Below are 25,205 nucleotides of genomic sequence, written 5' to 3' on the forward strand. Positions count from 1 at the left end.
ATCCTTGGATCTACTATAGGCAGACTATTCATAGAAAAGAGGGCTCAGAAAGAGTTGTATCTAGACACTGTTCAGATCTACTTCTAATGGCTTATATAATGCTTTATTATTGATGCCTTCTGCTCTTTTCAATGGAAATTTGTCTCTCCCCAATCCAGCATTTTACAAATGACAACACTAAGGCACAAGGACTTTCTCTAAACCATGCTATACAAGGAAAAAGTGGAGTAAGATTGGTCATCAGGCTTCCTCTAAGTTGACAACAGAGAAAACATGGATTCCAAGGATGTCTAATTTCCTGATACAGAGGAGGGAATAGAATTTTTTGTGACCATCAGGTTCTATTCTGATTCCTGAGAATTTAGTGAGAGAAACCATCTCTGTTGAGGGAAAGGAAGAAGAATCCTCAGGGACTGCCTAGTTTTTACTCTTTGAAGAAAAAAAGGGGGAAGAAGCTGCAGGATAGGCTAATGCAACAAGGAACCTGGCTGGGGGCTGTTGCCATGTGAAAGTTCCCCCCAATCATTGACTCTATGGAAAAAATATTAAAAAGGTAACTTTTAAATCTGTTGAAAAAAAAAATCACCTGTGTGTAATATTTATGGCCCCTTTCAGGAAGCTCAGGAATCATAAAAGTAAAAATAATGATTTTTCTCTCTATCCACCAGAGTAGAAAATTTCCAGGGACTGAGATGTCCAAATGTATTATTCATATACTGAAAACTTCCACTTCAGCAGAGACCTAACCAGTCACATCTAGGCTGGATCAGAGGACACTTGGGTCAAACAGAAATCGCAGCTATATGTTGGCTGCAATACAATGCACAGGAAAAGGAACAGGTATCATTGCTTATGCTCAGATAGAAGTAACCAATGTTTCTTCCCATACAGCTGTAAGCAACCCACCACATTGTTGGTGGATGAGAGACTCCTCACAATACTGTCTAGAGACACAGAAGGAACAAATAGCAGAAGAGCAGTGGGAAGAGTTCTAGTAGCATCTCCAGGTATTTTCCCTCATATACCAGCATTTGCTGGTATAACTCCTATTCTAGTATTTTTTTTTTAATATATCTGTAAATCTAGATCTGGGCTGCCCTGAAGTCTGAGTTTAGTGAACATAGTTAGGGATTTGATTTGTGATGACTCTGTCAGGCCTTTGTGGCCTAACTGGAACCTTAGCAACTGGTATCTTCCATCGAATCCCCTGGAGGGGCTGGGAAGACTGGTAGGTAACCTTTTGACAGCTCAGCAGAGCTACTGAGCAACAATGTTTGTCTAGTTTGGCTCCTGCTTGCCATTTCCCCCTCATGTTAGCCACCACTGCTATGCTGACTTATTTCAAGCCTGTTCCAATCCCTTCCTGGCCATAGCTCCAAGTTAAAGTCCTAGAGTGAGTCTGTCCCTGCTCTGTCCTCAAATCTGCTCTTTGCAATCCTAATCCCCACCTGTTTTCAATGGTCTCTGATGATTGTCAGTGTCTCTTTAGCACCACCTGCTGACCAACATCCACCTAGCTGGTGAGACCTGGCTAGAGGGATGGTGCTGTGGCATGGCCTGATGAATGAGGGACATAATCCAAGGGGCCAAGGGACTAGATAGTCCCTTAGTGCTTGGTTTGTTGTGCATGTCTTATCTGCTAACTGTATTCTAAATTCTGCAAAGACAGGGATTATATTTTATTCCTATTCTATCCCTCACAGGTGATCAGGAGATATACTTTTAATGTTAACTCATTACCCCCCCCCCCATTTCCCTTTAAGACACTCATGGAAATGTTTCTTCATCTTAAAATTTAAGGCTCTGGGATTTTCTCAGGAAATCCCTAAGACTACTATTTTTAGGGTTTGGGTCTAATGTTTCTTCTTTTCATCAAAAGTGATCACTTCTCATTACTCAATGAAATGATTCCAATTTTTCTTTAAGAACTGGCACCAAGAGAAAAAATAATATATGGTAATAAGCAACAGTAACTGTGGAAAAATATGGAAGTAACTCCTGCGATGGACTTATGATAAAGAATGTGATCCACCCGAGACAGTATTGGTATCAGAACACAGACTGAAACACATTTTTTTCTCTTTCTTTTACTTATTTCTCATGAGGTTCTATATTTTTGTGGGGGAGGGGTATTATGTTTACTCTTAAACAAGAACATTTTAGTAATGTATAAATAAAGTCATATTAAGCAAAAAAAAAAAGAAAAAAGAAAAAGAAACCAGGAGGGATGGGAATTCAGGGAAGCATGGAGGGATTTGCATGAACTGGTGCTAAATGGGATGAGCGGAACCAGGAGAACATTGTACACCCTAACAGCAACATGAGGGTAATCATCATCCTTGATGGACTTGCTCATTCCATCAGTGCAACAATCAGGGACAATTCTGGCCTGTCTTCGATGGAGAATACCATCTGTATCCAGAGAAAGAACTGTGGAGTTTGAACAAAGACCAAAGACTATTACCTTCAATTCAGAAAAAAAATCCGTTATCTTATTATGTAATTTTGCTCTCTCTTATACTTTATTTTTCTTCCTTAAGGATATGATTTCTCTCTCATCACATTCAACTTAGATCAATACATACCATGGAAACAATGTAAAGGCTAACAATCTGTCTACTGTGGGGGTGGGGGGTGGGGGAAGGAAGGAAGAATAAGGGTAAATTTGTAAAACTCAAAATAAATAAAATCTTTCAAAAAAAAAAAAAAGAACTGTCTCATCCCCCCTATTTCCCACCCCAACCACCAGGCCTGGCTCAATGCCCAAAGCTAGCAAAATATGGTCCTTACGGCCTATCTGAAATCCCAGGAGCCAAAATTGGGGCTAATTCTGCTTTTCATTTCATACTGGGGTACTTAAATTTTCGGACTCAAATGATTCATTTTCTTATTCCAAAGACTGGGCAAAAGTAGGCAAGAAAGCCAGCATGTATGGTAGACTTGACATGTTTGATGCCTCTTTTGGAGCAGCAAGGAAATGTGAGTAGCTTCTGTCTTCCCTCCAGCATGGTTATGAATGAGGTTTCCTGATGCAGACATGCACCATCACCCCATGAGAAAGTTCTATGGATAACCACAGGCATCAGTCTCAGTATCCAGTATCATACCTGACAGGTATGATTTGCTGGGGAGTGGAGGGGGCAAGAACTGAAAGGGAGACTGCTTTTTACTAGTGAAGGAGGGGATGAGAAGGGTTGCATGAAAAAGGACTCAGAAGGGAATGAAAAATATCCATTTTCTGACATATGGAAACATTTTTATTCTCAGCAACAAGGCAAGCATGGACACAGGGGAGCTGCACCAGAAAAAAAAAATTTCCTCGAGAGTTGGGGGCCTTGATCTTCACTTTTGAAAGACTTTGACCTACTCAGTGACCTATTTTTGGTATTACACATCATTCTGTCTTTCCTATTGTCATTTTCTAGATCTTTGAAATATCGAGGGAAAGAATGGGTAGAAGCCTTAGGTTTTACTGGACTGTATCTTGCTGTCCCTCCCACTTCGATGTCCATTTGTTCTGCCAGAGCTCTCTTTGCTTTGATCAAGCATATGGAATTACTGACTGGAATGCCCACCCAATCCTTCAGATGCTAGTCTGAAACCTGCCTTCTTTAGCCAGCTGGTCTGACACTGCTCAGGTAGGAGCTTCCCTCTGGGATCAGGGGAAACTCATAGCTTTGGCTGCTCAGGTATGAACACTAAGAGAAACAAGGCATTATTCTGCCTAAGAGTGGCGCCAGTCCTTCATTTTTTGGTAATGAGGATTTGAAAGGAGAGAATGAGGTCTAATTAAAATCTATAGATAATCCTAAACATCACAGTAATCAAACTTGCCTTGGTAAAAAGGGCTAAAATTACCTAGATGGAGTCTCATGCCTTCATTCTGCCCCAAGTTTCCTCTAATGAGGGGCTAACATATAGGAAAGGGTCAAAATGCAGGAAAGGATGAAACACAAAAGACTCTGGGAAAACCCACTCAGATAATTAGCCTAGAATAATTAAGAGTTCATTCTCATGGTGATTCCTCTAAGGAAAACCAGAGAGCCCTCTGCACTGGCCAGGGCTGGTCCTGCTATAGTGTCTGAACTCTGGAGGTTGTGGGCAGGGCTCTGGCTGTTGGGGAAGAAAAGGAAGGGAAATTTTATGTGTAAGGACTGGGGAGTGGGGAGTAGGAGAGTTGTTATGGCCTCTGAAAGAGGGTCTGGAGGTCTGAAGACTTTTTTCAGCTTATCTTATTTCCTTTAAGCTTTTTTTTAAATGAGACAGAAAATTATATAAAACATGAATTAGATTTTTTTTAGTGCCACGGTGCCCAAGCAACACTGCTGAATAATGGAAACAGCATCCAGGTGACATGCATTATATAATTTTACAAGCAACTTATGCTTGTAAAATGTAATTGCTTACAAATCATGCTGTTACAGAATGGGCGTCAGTAATGAGCAGCTTGTATAAATGCTCCTGATTTCTGTTCAGAAAATAGGTGCATGTGTATTTCTGCGTGTGTGACTGAGTGTGTGCTGTTTATAGGCACGATCATATCTCCACACATGTACATGTGTGTGACTATGACAGACATGTATGTACATGCATGTGTGACTATGACATCGAATGCATTTAGATCTGTGTGAGTGCTTATAATGAAGAGTGTGCTATGTGAGTTTATTTGCAGCTACATGTATACCTGGGTGGATAGGAGTGTGGATGTTCATAAGCCAAGTATCTATGAAGCACCCACTCTAGGTCAGGCTCTAAGTTCTGGGAATACAAAGAAAGGCAAGAGACAGTACCTCTTCTCAAACTACATCAGTCAGGTCCTTACAAGACAGGGGCTGCGTGGGTGATAGCAGATGCCTCTGGCTTGGCCAGAGGGACCTGTTCCATGAGTATCTAGGGGCCGACTGTGCCTCTTTTCCTCAGTCATGAAAGGTGGACATAATTCATTCAAGGGCCTTGGCTCCATCCCGGAGCATAGAGTAGGGGCTGCTTGAGAAGTAGGGGGTGGAGGGCATCCCCCCCCACAAGTGGCAGAAGGGTACGTGCACATGTAGAACTCAAGGGCAGCAGGATTTGTAGAAAGGCTAAAGCAAGAAAAAGTAGGGCACAGACTACATGACCTCTCTTCCTCTTTCTGAATGCATGCTTATAAACAAAGCTCAATGCTTTTCAGGCACTGGCCTCTGACTTGTGTTCCTTTACAGAGACCTAAAGTGATGTGTACAAATAGAATGGGCAAGTCTCTGTACTTTCTCCATCTCTCTCCTGGGCCATCTCTTGCTACCATTCTTTCTAGCAAGCATTCTATTGCTAACTGGCAGCTGCCCAGCCCAGCACACCAGGAGAGAGATTGCTTTCCTCCCTGTTCCTGGCCAGGATCCCAACCCCATCATCTGCTATCCCAAGACCCCATAGCAGAACCTGTTTTTGTGACAGCTCCCCTCTCTACAGCACTAGTTACCACAGCCCAGAACAAGCAGTGACACTCATTAGGTAGCATTAATGGGGGGGGGGGGGGATGGCTTGGCAAAAATAAAGGATGACTTCAGTGTTAAGTTATAGCTAGAGCTCAGGTAACTTGCAAAGACTTTCCTGATGTCCTTAGCAAAAGGAAGCTCTCAATTCTCACATTTTCCTAGTTCACTTCATTTCACATTCTACTCTGAATAATATCTGTCTATTTAATGCCACTTTTACCACATTAGACCATAAGCTCCTTCAAAGTCAGTCATTTCTCATCTGGATTTCCAGCACTCAGCTGAAGGTCTTGGACCTGGTAAGTATTGTGTAAACATTTGCCAATTTAAATTGAATTCTGCTCTGGAGGCTGAAGAGGCAGTGATAATGGAAGTTCACTGGTACTAATGCTACTGATTCCCAATGCTGCCCCCTTCGGCCTTTGGTAGCATTAAGCAAATAAGGTTGGTGCAACTTTGAGAATATCCATAAACAATCTGTTATTATTCAGTGCAAACATTTGGTATACAAGCTCTACCCAACAACCCAGGACACATGTCAGTACAGTTTTTTCCCCCTCTCCAATAATGCAATTTACCAAATAACAAACAATAAAACCAAAGCCTCAAAATCATGTGTCAATCATGTAAGGGTTCAAGGGCAGCAGGATTTTTAGGGTAGACAGCTGGGCTCTATTGGGGGGGGGGGGGGACACAGAGTTTACAGTGGCTCATAATCTCTTTGATCCCTATGAATAGTGACTTTCCATAAAGTCAAACACAGGTCACACCAGCTAAAAGCAGGGCTCATGGACAGGGCAAGGGAAACTACTTTTTGAGGGTTGGACTTTATTCTTACCTGCCACAGATGCATGTGTAGGAACTATGTCGCATCCCTCCTCGGGAATAGCAGTAGTGTTCAAAAAGGCTGCATTTGGGGAAGAAGAAAGGTTGTTAGTCTTTAATCCCACAAAGCCAATCAACACTGAAAATAGTCATGACAAAGTCTTGCCCTGCCCAGCATGGAAGTATCTCTGATGATCTATATGCCTGTTGCTCTACAGTCATACACACAAAAGAGGCTGAACCAGATCATACAACTTCTTAGGAGGAAAATATGCCAAGAAATGTTGCCATAACCTAGAGCTTCCCCTCACTCCTGATGCTCTTAATATCAGATTTGTAAAAGCCCCCAGACACTCCTGGTGCCTTTGGCAATACAAAGGAATAAGAGTTGTTCGAAAGCATCCCTGCTAGTATGTTCTGGAAGGAGGCCAGAGCATCCAGCCCTTCCCTCCAGAGATGCTGCCAGCCCCTGCAGCAGCTTCCTGCTGGAGGAGCTGTTTCACCTCAGAAGTCCTTGGATCATCTATTTCTATCTTCCCAAACCTAAACCAGCAAAGCAGTTGTAGAAGCTTTACAGGCAGAAGCCATAAAACCCAATTAATGCTGGATTAGGGGCTTTCAGAGCCAGGCCCAGGGGAGAATCTCTTTCTTCATTGGGAAATATAGTCTTTGGCAACCAATTCTCTTTAAGTACTAAAAAAATTTAGAAAACTTATTGTTTTAATATTAAAAATGTATTTTTTACTAACAGAGTGATTGTCATACCTATTAGAGTTTACAAGTCTCATGATTTTGTCCTCTGGTTAAAAAAGATGGGAACACATCTTTCAAAGGGCACCTGAGAAATTACTTAACAATAAAACACAAGCAATAACAAACATTTTATTGCTGCTCCAAATAACACAGTGATTCACTCCTGTCAGACCTGTTAACAGCAGGCCCTGTTGCCAAACAAGGAGAAGGGACATCAGTGCTTTTCTAGAGAATGAGAAACAAATTAAAAGATTTTTCTTTTCTCTGGAACTTTTCACATTCTCTTCTCTGGTTGAAACCAGTGGTAGTTTCCTTCTGGGTATAGCATCTAGGACTATGGTAATAAAAAGAATAGTAAGCTATAAAGAAGGTGGTCAGGAAAAGAAAGGAAAAAAGGAATAGAGAGACAGAAGGAGAAAGAAAGAGTGGAAGACGATGAAAGAAAGAGGGAGGGAGAGAAAAACAGACAGACAGAAAGAAACAAAGACAGAGAGAGAGAGAGAGAGAGAGAGAGAGAGAGAGACTGACTGACTCAGAGAAGGTAAGGAGGGAGAAGTTCTTCCTTTAGAAAATAGATGCCAGGTTAGAAAGGTCCTTTAGACCCTCTGTCCTTCCTATCTCTATTATTATTAAAAGTACAAGCAAATATGCAGCCTAATTACGATTTTATGGAAAAATTTATTGAACTAGTATGAACATCCTTGTCATTGCTTTAAAATATATATATATTTTATTCATTTTTTAACAATGCTATTACTCCTCAATGACTCTTCCTCCAATGAACTTTGTCCTTTAAGAACTATGATAAAGCAAAACAAAAAAAAATCCACTACTGACTGTGTCTGAGTCTGTACCTCATTGTGCATCCCCTCTCTGATAAGAGATGGGAGCATGGTTTACTTTCAGGACTCTGTTCTTCATTTCCACTAAGTTGCTGAAAAGGGAATTAGGAGATAAATAAGACACTCTCCCATAGGCTGGGCTTAGGTCAAGGCTTCTTCCTCCCCCTCCAGAAGAGAATAAACAGAACGTTAGTATGTCCTTGGAAAAACTTTCCATGAAATAGTACTAAGCATCTATTTTGTGCCTAACCCTGGACTAAGTGCTGAGGGAGATGCCAAAGAAAATTCAGAAACTTCTTTGTTCTTAGGAAGGTTCACTTGCAGTTTAGCTTAAGAGACAGGATGGGGGCGGCTAGGTGGTGCAGTGGATAGAGCACTGGCCTTGGAGTCAGGAGTACCTGAGTTCAAATCCGGCCTCAGACACTTAATACCTAGTCGTGTGGCCTTGGGCAAGCCACTTAACCCCATTGCCTTGCAAAAGAGAGAGAGAGAGAGAGAGAGAGAGAGAGAGAGAGAGAGAGAGAGAGAGAGAGAGAGAGAGACAGGATGACCATACACAAAAGACTCTGACTCTCTCTCTCTCTCTCTCTCTCTCTCTCTCTCTCTCTCTCTCTCCACCTCTCAATGTTTATGTCCTTCAAAGTTCAGCTCAGTTGTCACCTCCTTTGTGAAGTCTTCCCTGATACCACCAGGTCCCTCCTTATCTCATATAACCTTATAATTTATTTGTGTACTGTTTGTATCTTCCCAGTAGAATATAAACTTCTTGTGGGCAAGAGTGGTTTCTTTTTTTCATCTTCATACATTTTTGGTACAGTAACTCACATGTGACTGGTGCTTAATAAATGCTTATCCAATTGAACGAAAGCCTTCTGGATACTGGAGTGAGCAGTCCCAAGAAGCAGCTACCTAGGTTGGGAGACTAGGCATTGAAGAAGTTACCAGGCAGGTTTGAGGTTAAGTACTAAATTAAGGGGCAGAGATAATCCCATCTAAAGGAGTTCTTAGGCAGCTAGGTGACTCACTAGGATAGAACATTTCCTGAACACAGGAAGACCTGAATTCAAATTCAGCCTCAGACACTTACTAGCTAAGTGATCTCAGGTAATGCACTTAATCTCTGAGTACCTTTATCTTCCACAACTGAAAGGTGGGTCTTTTTTCTTCTAGGGTTGTTGTAAAGATCAAATAAGAGAACACTATTAAAGTGCTTAGCACAGTGCACTCTATAACTGCTGCTTCCTTTCCCTTCCCCCTTTATTTTTCTTTTCTGAAAGGCAGATTGTCATATATCAGCACAGTCCTGGGTTTTCAGGAAGAGGTGAGACTTGGGGGCAAAGGCCTGGTCAGAGACAGGTTGATCCAGTAACCTCTCAGACAAAGTGTTCTACAGTTACCCTTTCTACATCATAATTTCCCCCATTATGATTTGGATATGTGATGGCATGACATAAAAAAATTAAAAGGGAATTTTGTGGAAGCCACAGACAGTATGTGAAGATCAGCAGATGACATAGAAAAGTTTAGAAATTCAGAAATGCATAAAATATATGTACAGTATTGTATAATATCAACATATTTTTGTGTTAATACCATAATAATTCAGACTTCTCTGGTGTGAAAGGAAGGCCAAAAAAATTTATGTGGATTTTCTAGATCCCAGGGGTGCCACACCCCTACTAACTCCTGTGATGTGGAAGGAATTATAGTTAGGTACAGAAAAGACAGTATCTTGGAAATTCCTGAGGCACTGATTTGTAATCTCCCTCTGAGGCTGCAGAACCCAAGGTATACAACACTGGTAGTACCCTCAAAACAAAACAATGAAGGGCTCTCTGTGAGTCTTTCCACCATAACTGAAGAACCATTTAGGATAAAGCTCCAATGTGGATTGCCATACTGTGTACTTTATAGAAGCCGAGACAGTGGGAACTTGGAGCAGGCCAATACATGTTAGAGCAGATTCTCCATTTGTACCTGAGTCTCTTGTAGAATGCTGCAAAACATCCCAGCTCTTCTAGAAGAAACCAATAACTTAGGGAGGCTCTCTAGAACTATAGAAGGGAATAAAAGAGTGCTGATTCCTTTAGACTCATTTACCCACTCTGAGGGGATGGGTCTGGACAACTTGGGAGAGTACATATAAGCACAGTATCAAGAGAGGCTTTCCAAAGCTCTCACTGCTTCACTGTCTGGCATTTTCTTGACAGTTGGTAAGTTAGTTCAGTGGGAAAAACCAGAGGACCAGTAACTCTCAGCTCATCTTGGCCATGATCAGAAAACATTGAAGTCTCCACATCTCATCTTCCTGAAAGGCTGCAGCTTCCCTCCCCCAGCCCGGAGTACTTATAAGGCATGACTAATATAAGTGACTGCAGCAATTTTCAAAATAGAAAACGCGATGTACATGCTAAATAATCACAGTAATCGGCAAATCCTAAGTCTGTTTTTAGAAAATGTCTGTATGGAGGAGTTTAATCTTTCAGGCACTGTAAACACAAATTATGTATAATTATTATGATTATATATTACATAGTTATTATGCAGGAATGGTTATACTATATTCAAATGGCTTTCAGACTTGCTTTATAGACCCCAGCTTGATAATTAGGTGTCTGAGAGTAAAATATTTCATGACTGGAGGGTGGCAACGAAGAATTTAGCTAGCCATCTATGGTGGCTGGAGAAAAGAGAAGCCACAGGAAAGAGAAAGTCTTTCCACAGTGGTGTTAGAGAGAAATAGGGAAATCTAGCCTCCTCCCTTTCCTCTCTAAGCTGATTACACATTCCAGGCTAAACCACCAGCAGATCTTTGAGTCATGAAGCAGCATTGGTCCATCTCCCCCCCTTCCTTTCAGTCCCCAATAGAAATACAAGTACTGAACATTCACACAAGGAAAACAGAAACAAAAACATCACAACCAAAATGGATTTGGCCTTTTCTGAAGGAAAGCTCCACGAGTCAATAATGACACCAAGGCTCATGAGAACATGGGGAGGGGTGGGGGGAGCATTTTCCCAGAGGGAGATAGAGAAGAGATTCTGCGTTCTTTATATGCAGCAAAATCTTGTAATTGACTCTGTCATTCAGTTTAACAAATGTTTACCAAATTCTAGAACTCAAGTAACTACAAACCAAAATTAACTGGAATTCCCATCACTCTTCGTTTTATTTTATTTTTTATTATTTTTTATTTTTTAGTTCTTGCAAGGCAATGGGATTAAGTGGCTTGCCCAAGGCCACACAGCCAGGTAATTATTAAGTGTCTGAGGCTGGATTTGAACTCAAGTACTCCTGACTCTAGGGTCAGTGCTCTGTCCACTGCGCCACCCAGCCGCCCCATTCTTCATTTTTAATCTATTTTTCTTTTTTTTAGGTTTTCACAAGGCAATGGGTTAAGTGACTCACCCAAGGTCACACAGCTAGGTAATTAGTAAGTATCTGAGGCCGGATTTGATTCCAGGGCCACCTAGCTGTTCCCACTCTTCATTTTTAGAAATAGGTAAACAATAGATATGTAACCTTTGTTTTTTAAAAAACAAACAAACCGGAATCTGAACTGCATCCTATTAAGTCCCTCTGCATTTAGCCCCATTACACATTAAATTTGAACAAATATTTTAAAGCCCTGTGAATGAGGGGACTGCTAGGTGGCACAATGGATAGAGCACTGGCACTGGAGTCAGTAGGACCTGAGTTCAAATCCTATCTGAGACACTTGATACTAGCTGTGTGATTCCCATTGCTTGCCAAAAGGAAAAAAAGAAAGTGCTCTATGATTCTTAAAAATCAGAGGATGGCAACTTGCACTCTGGGAGCTAAGGCAAGAAAATAGTCCTAGTTGGTTTTAATGCAGCCTAACTCAATGTTATAGTTTCTAGAGTAGTGGACTTGGTGTCAGGAAGACCTAATCCATCATCATTATGAGCCCTGTGGCCTTGGATGGTCAAGTCAGCTTCAGTTTCTTCATCTATAAAATGGGAATAATAACAGACCCTACACAACAGGATCTTTATGAGGATAAGTACTATAGAAACCTTAGCTTTGTGGTTGTATTTGTTTAAGAACAAGTTCCTAGGGGCAGCTAGGTGGCGTAGTGGATAAAGCACCGGCCCTGGAGTTAGGAGTACCTGAGTTCAAATCTGGCCTCAGACACTTAATAACTACCTAGCGGTGTGGCCTTGGGCAAGCCACTTAATTCCATTTGCCTTGCAAAAACAAAACAAAACAAAACAAACAAAAAAGAACAAGTTCCTCCCTCCTTAGTCCTCAGAAGTCTAGAACATTCCAGTTAAATAAGAATGTGTCTTGGCTATTCAGAAGCATTATGGCCAATCAAGATATGACTAGATTCTGAGACATCCTTGGGGAAAGAAGACAATCTAATTCCTTAATCAAGAGCAACAGACTTCTTAAATGACATGAAATATGACTAATTTGATTAACATTAGTGCATATTAATGAGTGATGATTATTGAAAATGTGAAGTGAGGCCAAGAAGGGATCCTCTCACAATGGATCTTTGGGATGAATCTGGTTTTCTCTTCTACACACACACACACACACACACACACACACACACACACACACACACACGGATTAAAAAAGAACTAGGTTTTCCTTTGAGGTACAATCACTTTGCAGAAATAACTGGTACACTGTGTCATGGTTTCTTTCTCATTTTTCATTGTATTTTTAAAGTAATTTTCATTAAAAATCAGTTTACAGGTGCATTAAGCAAATGAAAGGCTCCATCTTCACCTCCAAATTGCACCCTCATGCTGGATTCGTTTTATTGACTCATGGACAGTTTCATATTATCTTAAAGCAAGAGCTAAAACTACTTGGTGGTATGACACATACTGAGAGTTCAATCTGTACTTAAAATGCTTGAATTTACTAAAAATTTAACTGTGGGCTCTTATTTTAACTTAAAATCTTTTTTTTCCAATAGTTGGGGGGAAAGAAATTGCCACCACTATTAGACTATCTTTTTTCTTTCACCCCAAGTTACCAACCAGGGAGTCAACTGGATTCAACCACAGGAGAGGCATATGAAGCCCTGGTCTGGTGTCCAAAGAAAGTTCTGCTGGCATAAGTCAAAGTGTGGTGGGGAAGCAATTTTCAAGGTGACTTCAAATTATTTCCCACAGAAGTCATCTGCTGAAGAGTTTCTACAGTCTTCGCTTAAGATATTTCATCAGTGCTCAGAGGCAGATATATGAGTTGAGAAAGAAGGTGGTCAGCATATATTACTAGGGGCTCCCAGAATCACTCTACTTCTTCACCAATCTCATTTTGATAGATCCTCCACTATGGCCCACAACTCTTTGAAACATTTATTTTTCAAATTATATATGCAGACACACATGGACACAGTCTGCTTATTCAACATGGCAATCTCTGGGAAACAGGAATTAGTTCTTTTCAGATTAATAAAGGCTGTATTACCAATACAGAATCACAGATGCCCTCCCTCTTTTAAGTGGGGCTGGAGGATGGGGTGGGGAAGGGAACGTTAAGATCAGATGCCTGAACCCAGAGATCAAAAGTCATAGAACCATAGACAATCTGAGCTGGAAGGAACCTGACAGATCCATGAAGAAGCTCCAAGTCTTTTACCCCACAAGCACAGAAGAGAAAATGAAAGGCCAGAAAAGGGAAGTACCATACTCGTGGGTATTAATTAAGTCTGGATGACCACTATACCCCCATTCTGCAAAGATCCATTTTTGGGAGGGGGGGCAGGGGAAGTCAAACTACAAAAAGCTGTATTTAATTGCTTTTTAAAACAACAGTTTTACCCTACATGGAAGAAGAAAGCAAGAAATATTGCGCAGGTTGTTTCCACCTTTTAAAGAAGTCTATTTCAGGCACTGTCAGAGAGAAGATAATGAAATCTCTTTGTTTCTCTGGCACATACGAACAAGTGGACATAAAGAAAGCTCTACAGATCCAGTCTCTTTCTCTGGGACTTGCTATTTCCTTTAAGAGGACAATGGCTATGCCTGGAAGAAGATGCCCTCTGCCCTCCACTTTTTGAGGACAGGAATAAATTTGTGTGGATCCATCTTCACCGAAATGATAGGAAGGAAAAGAAGCTTTGAGGATGGGAGAAAAAACAAGTCTTTGTGAGGAAGAGAGCAAGGACTTAGCCTGATGTTTCTACAATTGTCCCTATGAAGACTTTTACAGTGAATTCTACCTGAACCAAAGGAAGATTCAGGTTTTCTTTGGGAATCCAACAAGGCCAATTATGGTGGTCTCTATGAAGCAAGAGCCCAGTCTGAGCACAGTTCTTAGTAGTTAGTTGATAAACATTTATTAAGTGCCCACTGTGTGCTAAGCACTGGAGCTACAAAAAGAAGTAAAAGATAGTCCCCTGCCCTCAGGAAACTTCCAGGGGAGATACCAAGCAAACAAAATATGTACAAATCATCTGGATACCCAGGAAGTGGTGACAGTATATCCAGCAGACACTAAATAAATGCTTCTGAGAGTGGTCAATTGATCCAGGGTCATTAACGGTCATTCTTAACAGCTTTTTTCTTTCAATCCCTATCCTAGCTCCCTATTTTAGCCCTTCAAGGCTAAACTTCAGCCCTAACTTTATACCTAGATCTCTCTAAGAAGATACTAAAACCTAAAGACTACATGTGTGTATATGTTCATAACTCAGAAGAATTTGACCTGAAAAGTCAGGGAGTTGGCGTAGCTGGTTTAGCCTCTGTCAAACTCATCTAATAAAGCAGACCTCACATTATGAACCAGCTTGCTCCAGTCCTTGAAATGTTCTGCTTCAGCACTGTAACCAGGGCAGGGTAATAGGGCCTTACCCTAGAGTGCGAGCCCCTGGTCTTGGCCTTCCATACAGCAGTCCTTTAGTCTACTAGCTCATGCCTCATCCCCAGGTAACCATGTGATGTGCATGTTGTTCCTCAGCGTACTGCCACCATTGCTCATTCCTCTCCAAGGATCTGGTCTACCCTCCCTGTCATTTCTATCCCCTTGTTTCTTCCTGAGGTGGGGGGAAACCATAGCTGGACTGAATTCTCTAGAGGCAGGGTACCCTTTCCCCCCTCCATGATTGGGAAGATGGTATACTGCTGCTGGCTATGGGGCCCTGCATCTCACCTGGACCATGGGACACAAGTTCAGTGGTGAAGCTACTGGGAGCCATTTCTACTATATTCTCTGTGGAGTTCCCTAGTTGTTCTGCTATCCTAAATCAAGGGAACTGACCTGAAGTACCAGAACAATACTTGGCTTTGTTCTACTCCTTCTGGACTTAAGAAGTTCAGGCAGGATCTTTACTAAGTGCTGGAGACAATCCCTGCCCTCCAGGTAGGGGAACAATACCCAAAAAAGAAGCTTAAAAGAAGTCATGTAGCTAGTGGGAAATGGGAACAGGACCAGAATCTCAAGTGGAAACCTCTCTTTTCTCTACTAGAGAAATAATGAATAATAGGTAAATACAATTTACTAAGAACAAAATCATGTAAAATAAAAGCATGGCACATTTCTGGTTGGTAGGTAAGAGGACTGATATGTTCATCATTTTTACTACCATTTTATATACTGGTGGACTGAAGATTTAGAGAATGATTTGTCCAAGACCAAAGGCAGAGGCAAAATCATGACAATAAGCCCAGTTTTCCTGATACCTAGTGTACAAAATAACTTTATGAATACCTATAGATTGATAGCTCTGATCCATGATAGAACAGGTAAATAACTGGTATGCTTTTCTGAAGATTTGTATACAGTAATGTAATGCAATATAAAGTAAAGTCAAACTTTAGGCTTCTAGTAATTGAGTTCAAAGACAGTTTGCATGGCTGATTTCCATGGGTAATTCAGAAACATGGTTTACCCATTCATTTCTCCACCGACCTGAAAGTGGCAGTGAGTAGGGAAATGAGAGAAATCTGGTTGGCCTATACCAGGAGTGGGGAACCTTTTTTCTGCCAAGGGAAATCTGGATACTTATAACATCATTTGCAGGCTATATTTTGTCAACATTTAATTAATTTATCCCTAAAAAACTCTGAAATATATTATATTTGGAGTCCAGCCTGCAGTTGCCTTAGCAATGCCAAACCAATATGGCCTATGGGTTGGAGGTTCCCCACCCCTGGTCTACACCTATCCAATAGCCTCTAAAAAACTGAGTCACCTGAAAATTGAATGAAGAAGAGCCAATGACCAATAAAAAACATATCCCTGATGTTAGAACAACAGAGAAGGTTGTTGAGGAGGACAGAGAGCAGTTACATATCTTTGAGGAGGGTACAAGCAAGTTCTATATAAGGAAACTGGACTTCCTCTCCTAGTGTTGAGCTTAGGACAGGAAATGAGTATTAAAAAAATATAAAAGAAACAAGAATTATTTTCCAATAAGATGGTCTCAGTGGTCTGACTTTAAAGGGATCGCTTATTCTGTATAGATGTCTCTACTATGCTAAAATACTTCCCTATCAACAAAACTAGAATGTGTTATTTAGGGCATATCTTGTGGTCCACAATTATACCCAAAAGTTACTTGAGGGCCCAGAACAGAGAATATTAGTAGGGAATTGATTTATGATGCCCTAATGCCCCCAGGCTCAGTAGCTGCCATTCTGGGGCCCTTCTCAAAACTGGAGAATTTCTTAAAAAACAAGACATCAATATCAGCAATTATTTAAGTTGCTTTTCAAAAGTCAAAAGAAGTACCAAGTTGGTAGATGTCATTATGGTCCTTTGTCAGATATCTATTTTTCCAATTTACATGGTCATAATTTCCTGGAACTAATGTCTTGATAAGAAAAAAAAAAGGATTACTGAGTAATCTGAGAAAAACTACTTAGAGTAATGAAGTTCATAAAATTAATTTGTGAGAAGAGTAGGTGATAGGTGGGTTGTAAATAGAGAGTGAATGTGTGAGTGTGTGTGTGTGGGGGGGGAGTGCACAAAGATATATAATGAAGTTTAACCACAATCTACCAAATAGAGATTGACAGGTAAATTGCAAATAGAGTGTGAGTGTGGTGTGTATGGTGTATAGAGTACATGGGCAAAAGTTTAATGAGGATCCACCAAACAGAGATTTGTAGGAAGGAGTTTCAAAGGAAAGAATTCTATGAGGAATAGTTTATTCATTATCTTAGCCAAGTGAGGTAGGGGGAAAAGGGTGGGGCAGAATTGGAGTTCTGTGTGGCTGGGTGTAGATGAGGAAGGAACTGGCCCAATTCCCAAAATAACTTGGGGGGAAGCTGGGATTCTAAGAGGGAGAAGATCAAAACAAATGGTTTCAGGGAAAACTAACTGTGAATTTTGTCCTAGCATGGTCCTCATGCCCTGTGTATCATACATATTGCCACTGGTTGAAATTAGGAGTGACTAAGAAGCTGTATCTTATTACTGTGAACTGCTATTTTTTCAAAAATCTTATACCTAATAAGGATGATGATGATGATGATGATGAGCTGACACATATAGTGCTTTAAGGTTAGCATAGTGCTTCACTTACATTATCCCATTGAAGTTTGAGAGTTAAACCTGAGAAGTAATGGATTAGGGTGGAAGGGATGTGGGCATATTCACAGATGTGAATTTACATTGTGGTACATTGTAGCTGGGAGTCTAGAAGGTGTTTAGAATCAATCACAGCAGGCTCAGTCAGCTGTGTGCATCTGAAGCAGGATTTTAACTGATTCCAGGCCACAGCTTCAGGGCTGGGGTTTTTTTGTGGGGGGGGGGGGGGGGAATCAAAATGTATGTGACCAAAAATCAGAACTTAGTAGCTCTGTGAGGCCTTGAATTCCCACTGTGGATTCCTATAGTCACGGAGCTGTTTGATGGGCAATTTCAATTCAATTCAATATAGTGACTTTGGAATTATTCAACAGGAAGAAAAAAGTTGCCTACTGGAACAATTACAAGCTATAAGGATAAATATATCTATACACACCAGGAAGAGAATTTTAACTTGCTACATCTTCATACATGTTTTTTCAATCTTAGGGAAAATACAAGTCCAGAAACCTTTCCTCCAGAGAGCTGAGATCTCTCCTGGCTTTGCCCACATGATGGGTAAATAAGAGGAGAAAGGTGGGAAAGAAGAGGGAAAAACAAGGACATATAACTCCATTATATTGTGCTATCAACCCTATCCATAAATACAGAGATTCGCTCTGTACTGTGAAATACATATTTGATTTGCTGCTTAGTTTTTAATAAATATTTTTCCAGACATGCAATAAATTACCTAAAGTAGCTATATAATAAAGGCAATATACCTTTGAGCAAGTTTCCACTTAATAAGGGAGAAACCTTTTCATATTTCAAAAATATTGTTCTTTAAACAGAACCCTTGAGACTCACCTTGAACACAAGCAGGTGGTTTTTCCAGTATAAATTGGAAACAGCAGCAGTTAGAGGGATTTTTGTGCCAAACTCAGAAGAAATGGTTTTATAAGTGGAGTTAGCAGAAGTAGGAGAATTTCTTTCACTTTGAATTAGAAGTCATGAGTTCTATTATCGTTGAATTACAAAAGGAGGATTCAAAGCCTTTGTGAGTCCCCACTCTTTTCTGTAGAGGTTAGTAGAAAAGACAAATCAAGAGCAAGCAGGCCAAAAGAAATGTTCCTCATCATTAATTCTCTGGGAAGAGTCCAAATGACTAAAAATTTACTTCTCTTAATTCCCCTTGGGAAGTATAGAATTGGGTATTTGGAGGGTTAGTAGCCAGATGATCCATGAGTCATTTTTCAGGTATGCAGGAAAGGATGGAAACTTGGCAAACTAGTTCTGCTACTGATTTTCAGTGATGTCTGTTGCTCACAACTGCCAATGAATGACAAGCCAATCAGCAATAATAGTGATTTTTCTTTTTTGAGAAAAGATGATAAAAGGCCCCAAATCAGAAGTACCACAAAGACTGGAAAGTAATTTTCAAGGAGTGGGCAACGTTCACAGAAGTTCATCATCAATATGTTATCACAGCTCACCAAAGGGCTAATTTAAAGCTTTTAGAAAAAGCAAAAACATTTTATAACAAAAACTGATGACCCACAGAGGCCAGATCCTACTTTATTGAATTTAAAGAGTACAGTGTTTGACGCTTTCTATTTGCAATAACATAAAGCTTTTAAGGCATTTTTTTTTTATTAATTTGCTCTGTAGAATCAAACTACTCTAACACCTTTCACATTTGTCTTCTCTCTATTCCTATTATTATCCTTCCAGTACAGGTCCTGATTAAGGCCTGCTTCACCCAAAATAATAACTGACTAAAAGACATTCCTCATCTCCATTATCTCCACTTTCCATTCAATCCTTGACAATTTTCTGGTTGAATAGATCTGGTCCTGTCATTCCTCTGCTTAAAATCCTCCAATGACTCTCTACTGATTAATGAAGAAATTTCAAATTTCTTAGTCTGGCATTCAATGCCCTTACTAGTTCTCAAGCTACTTTTGCTGTTATGTTCCACTGCTCTCGACACATACCATCTGTTTATTGGAAGCTAGTGTTTCTCCCACTCCCATCATCCTAATTTCCATTTCAGATATTTGTTTATGCTGTTTACACTTCTCTCTACCTCCTCCATAAAATCTTTCCTGATGTCTCTGAGGAGCTGGCAATAGAGGCAGTATGATGGATGTATGATAGAAAATTTGTAGCAAAGTCCTAGGTTTGAATACTACTTCAGACACTAACTGTGATCAGGGAATTTAGCTATTTAATCCAGCTCCTTCATTTTATAGAAGAAACTGAGGTTCAGAGAGAATAAATGATCTGTTAGGTCATAAAGGTAAAAAGTAGAAGATTCTATAAATGAACCCAGATTCTCTGAACCTCATCCTATTCCCTCCACTTACCCTGTCCCCAAATAATTTTATCTCTTTTCCTTTCAAAAGGTAATTTTTTCTAACATCAGTCATTTCTGGAAACAGATTCCTTTCCCTACTGCTACCTGGAATTGAATACTCTCTTACACCAAAGAAAAACAATTAAGAAAAACTACCCCAAATAATAACTTCACCAAATAATGTGTATAGCACTCTGCCCTAGTAGGCCTCTGCTTCTCTGAGAAGAGGAGGGAAATAGAGTTCATCATCTGGTCTCTAGGATTTTCAGTGGCTTTTCATTTATCCAGAGCTGGGCTTCCTTCAGTAATCTTTATCACTTACATGGTTGTGATAAAGCTTACGTATTTTTTTGGAACTACCAATTTCACTGCATCAGTTCTTAAAGATCTTTCTATGTTTTTCTGGACTTCCTCACATTTCTTTCTTACTGTGTATAAATTTTCCATTTATTTCTATACTACAGTTTATTCAATCAAACTTATTATGGGCACTTGCTTTGTTTCCAGTTCTTTACTAGCATAGCAAGCACTAGTCTGCATATTTTGGGCTCTCTTTGTTAATCTTAGGCTTCTTAAGGGTACATGTCTAGCAGAGGGATTGCTGGTCACATTTCTTATATAATTCTAAATTGATATCCAGAAGATCTGAACCAACTGATTTCTCCATTAAGATCTTTAGTGTGTACTTGTCTTCCTGCAATTTCTCCAACACTAACTTTTCCTTTTTTTGGCATCTTTGTCAATTTGCAGTGGGAGAGGTGAGATATCAGAATTGTTTTACTTTGTATTTCTCTTAATATAAGTGATTTGGAGCATGTTATTATAGCTGTTTACAATTTGTATTCTTCTTTTGAAATTTGTTTGCTCAGATTCCTGAACCATATTTTAAGGAATGGGAACAACTGTTTCTTCTTTTGTCAAATGGAGATTAATAATACCTATAGCATTGATCTTACAGGATAGATACTAAAGGTTTATGTGAATACCACATATAAAATGCTTTTGTCAGTTATTATTGTTATACAACAATCTCCCTATTTTTTGAATAGCCTTGGTACCTACAACAGGTCTGTGACTACATTGATATGACCAGTCTTCAAAGGTACAGATTTAAATCCCGTCATGTCTTTTCATCCCATTTGGCTCATACAGTAAATTTACCCAACATACAGAAGGAATTCTTTAAGATTTCTTGAAATCCTATGCCCCATTAGTATTCAAACATCCTATCCAATGGTTATTCCTTGCTCTGGTTATATGCACCCCCCCCCAAATTAGGTGGCCTATTGCACAGATCTTCTGTGTATGCACAATCTAATACTGGGGCTCTTACCATATTTGTTTTCTTTTATACTCTTTGTATATTCTCTTGTAGCACATAAAGGACTGAGATCTTAGAATACAATAGTAGTGCTTTTACTGTCACTGAAGGAGAAAAGTTACTATAGGAATCTTGGCAGATCTCTTCTATTTTTTTCAGTTGTTATGTTCTTTATTTCTATTCTTAAATGCTCTCAGGGTGATCTGGCTTGGTGAGGCCTCTACCACCTTTCTTTAAAATTGTTTTTTTTTTTTTTCAGGGCAGCTAGGTAGTGCAGTAGATAAAGCATGGGCCCTGGAATCAGGAGGACCTGAGCCCAAATCCATCTTCAGACACTTAATAATTGCTTAGCTGTGTGGCCTTGGGGAAGTCACTTAACCCATTACCTTAAATAATTTTTTTTCTTTTTAAAAATTTATTTATTCTTATTTTTGTACAAATTTTTTTTTACACATTACTAAAATGTTCTTGTTTAAGAGTAAACATAATACCCCCACAAAAAAATATAGACCTGCATGAGCAATAAAGAGAAAAAAAATTAAAAAAAATAATAATAGGGGCAACCAGGTGGCATGGTGGATGGAACACCAGCCCTTAGAGCCAGGAGCACCTGAGCCCAAATCCAACCCCAGACACCCAACACTCACCCCAGCTGTATGACTCTGGGCAAGCTACCCCAACCCCACTACCCTGCAAAAACCAAAAAACAAACCAATAATAATAATAACAATAATAATAATAGGGGTGGCCAGGTGGTGAGTGGACTAATAATAATAATAATAATAATAAAAGTAATAATAATAAAAATAATAATAATAATAATAATAATAATAATAATAATAATAATAATAATAATAGTAGTAGGGGCAGCCAGGTGGTGAGTGGACAGAGCACCGACCCTGGAGCCAGGAGCACCCGGGTCCAAATCCAGCCTCAGACACCCAACAATCACCCAGCTGTGCGGCCCCAGGCAAGCCACCCAACCCCATTTGCCCTGCACCCCCCCAAATAATATCAATAATAACAATAAATGTGCTCAGTCTGTGCTCCAACACTTCCAGCTCTGTTGCAGGTGGCTCACAAAAGCTACTTCCATACTTTTCCACCACTGCCATTGCTGATTGCAACTCCCTCCATTCATACTTCCCCACTGCCATATACTATAATTTCTTTCTCCTTTCACTCTGTCCCTCTTCTTAAATGTGCTATAGGGTAGCTGAGTCACACAGTAGACAGATCCCCAGCCCTGGGGCCAAGAAGCCCTGAGCCCACATACCACCCCTTAGGCCCAGCATCCACCTGGCCCTATGGTCCCAGACAGGCTATCCAATCCCAGCCCCTTGCAAGAAGTAAAAAAAAAAAAAAAAATGTGTTATATCTGACCACTCTCCCCCATGGTCCACCCTCTCCTCCATCACTCACATTCCCCCCCTTCCCCCTTTCCCCCTTCTCTCCTTCTTACTCTAGATGTCTATAACCCATTGAGTATGTATGCTGCTTCCTCTCCTAGCCACCTCTGATGAGAGTGGTTCCCTCATTCTCCCTCACCTTCCCCCCTTCCATATCAATGCAATAGCTCATTGTAATTAAAAAAAACCTTATTATATGAACTATCTTAGCCTATTCCACCTTTCCTTTCTCTTTCTCCCATTACATTTCCCTTTTAGCCATTGACTCCATTTTTACACTATATTATATCTTCAGATTCAGCTCTCTCCTGTGTTTCATTATAAAAGCTCCTTCTACCTGCTCTATTAAACGAGAAGGTTCATATGAGTATTATCAGTATCATTTTTCTGTGCAGGAACACATGTAGTTCATCATCATTAAGTCCCTCATATTTTACCCTTCTCCTCCACTCTCTATGCTTCACCTGAGTCCTGTATTTAAAGATCAAACTTTCTGTTCAGCTCTGGCCATTTCAACAGGAACATTTGAAATTCCCCTGGTTCACTGAAAGTCCATCTTTTTCCCTGGAAGAGGACTTCAGTTTTGCTGCATTTTTTGATTCTAGGTTGCATTCCGAGCTCTTTCGCCTTCCAGAATATTATATTCCAAGATCTATGAGCTTTTTTTTTTGTTAAGAAATCAATGTTTATTTTCCATCCGCATTTTTCCAACACTATTAGAGCATCTGGGTAAAACTTAGGACCACTCTGTGGTAGTTCCTACCCATTCAGTGGCCTGAGCAGTAGGAGCTGCAGACCAGTCCTCAGTAGCCGGCTGAGCACTCCAATCTTCAGTAGGGAACTGCTGAATGGGCACAAATGGCACCTGGATGCCCTCAGACCAATCAGCCACCTCTGGCTGAGCAGCAGTGAATTCTGGGGCAGGTGCAGTCCATTCACCCTGAAATTCCTCCTTTGTCACTGCCTTCTAAGTTGCGGCCTGCTCTTCGTTTTCAATCTCCTCTGGATCTCTGTAGAAGTAAAGATGAGGCATGACCTCCCATGGGTGCTCATGGGAGATTGTACCACGCATCCACAGGACTTCTTGGGCCAGCATCCACCACATCAGACCCACTGAGTGAGCTCCCTTGTTGTTACATGGAATGGCAATGTCCACATAGCAAAGTGGGGAGTCTGTGTTGCACAGTGCAATGGTTGTAAGGTTAACATATGATGCTTCAGTCAAAGGCTGATGATCTGCACGAGGATCAGTGACCACCAAGAGGCAAGGCTCCCTGAAAGCTGCCTGGATCTGGTTAGTGAAGGTGCCCGGGGTGAAGCGTCCAGCAATAGGTGTGGCGCCAGTGGCAGCAGCAAATTTCAGAACAGCTCTCTGGCCAGTGTTCCTGGATGAGATGACACTAACATCAGCTGGATTTTCAATGGCAACAATGGCAGCAGAAGCTTTTCCCAAGTTCTCTTCAAATTAATGATATAGATGCCGTCACTCTTCCTTTTGTAGATATACTGTTCCATTTGGAAGTCCAAATTGGTGCCACCCAAATGTGTGCCTGCAGCGAGGAATTTGAGGACATCCTCCTCCTTCATCTGCAAGACATCCAGGGCTCCAGACATTGTGAAAGTTTCCCTTGAAAGTTACGACGGAAACCGTGAACAACGCCGTATGGACCCCTCTTCTGGGCAGTGCGGAAAGGCGATCTATGAGCTTTTAATGTAGTTGCTGCTAAGTCCTGTGTGATCCTGACTGCAGCTCCATGATATTTGAATTGTGTCCTTCTGGCTGCTTGTAATATTTTCTCTTTGACTTGGGAGTTCTGGAACTTGGTTATAATATTCCTGGGAGTTGGTTTTTTTTGCATCTCTTTCTCTGAGAGATCGGTGAATTCTCTCAATTTCTAATTTGCCCTTTGCTCCTAGGATATCTGGGCAATTTTCCTGTAATAATTCTTTAAAAATGATGTCAAGGCTCTTTTCCTGATCATGACTTTCAGGTATCCCAATAATTTTTAAATTATCTTTCCTGAATCTGTTTTCCATATCAGCTGCCTTTTCAATGAGATGTTTCACATTTTCTTCTAATTTTTCATTCTTTTGGTTTTGAAGTATTGTGTCTTGATTTCTCATAAAATCAGCAGCTTCCCTTATTCCATTCTACATCTGGAGAATTGTTTTCCTCAGAGAACTTTCTTATTTATTTTTCCATCTGGCCAATTCTGCTTTTTTAAAGCATTCTTCTCCTCAATAACTTTTTGAACTGTTTCATCCATTTGACCTATGCTGGTTTTTAACATGTTATTTTCTTCAGCATTTTTTTGGATCTCCTTGACTACACTACTGACTTCTTTTTTGTGCTTTTTCTGCATCTCTCTCATTTCTTTTCCCACTTTTTCTTCTATCTCCCTCACTTGATTTTCAAAATCTTTTTTGAGCTCTGTCATAGCCTGAGCCCAATTTCCATTTTTCTTGCAGTCCTTAGATGCAGGAGCTTGTACTTCCTCATCTTCAGATTGAGTATTTTGATCCTTCTTGGAATCATAGATAATGTATTTCTCAATAGTGTTCCTCTTTTTTCTCTGTTTACTCATTTCCCCAGTCTGTGTCTTGTGGGGTACTTCCTGAGCTTTTGAGTATTATTAGAATACCTCCCCCACAAGGATCTCAGTGTGTGAGGCTCTGTCTTCCCTCCTGGTCTGTGAATGATCACAAGCGCACCCCTCTGCCACCAG

General features: G+C 40.4%; 1 protein-coding gene across 2 annotated transcripts in view; it reads right to left on the reverse strand.

Moving 5' to 3' along the window:
* PEPD (peptidase D) overlaps positions 1–25,205 on the reverse strand; it is a 249,686-nt gene that overhangs the window by 64,945 nt on the left and 159,536 nt on the right. For both annotated transcript variants that reach the window (XM_074211491.1, XM_074211492.1), the window contains one exon: positions 6,313–6,381. In XM_074211491.1, coding sequence (XP_074067592.1) covers positions 6,313–6,381 — 69 coding nt within the window. The remainder of the gene's footprint in view (positions 1–6,312; positions 6,382–25,205) is intronic.

The sequence above is a fragment of the Macrotis lagotis genome, chromosome 1 (assembly GCF_037893015.1).
Source record: "Macrotis lagotis isolate mMagLag1 chromosome 1, bilby.v1.9.chrom.fasta, whole genome shotgun sequence".
In the NCBI taxonomy this organism is placed as follows: Eukaryota; Metazoa; Chordata; class Mammalia; order Peramelemorphia; family Peramelidae; genus Macrotis; species Macrotis lagotis.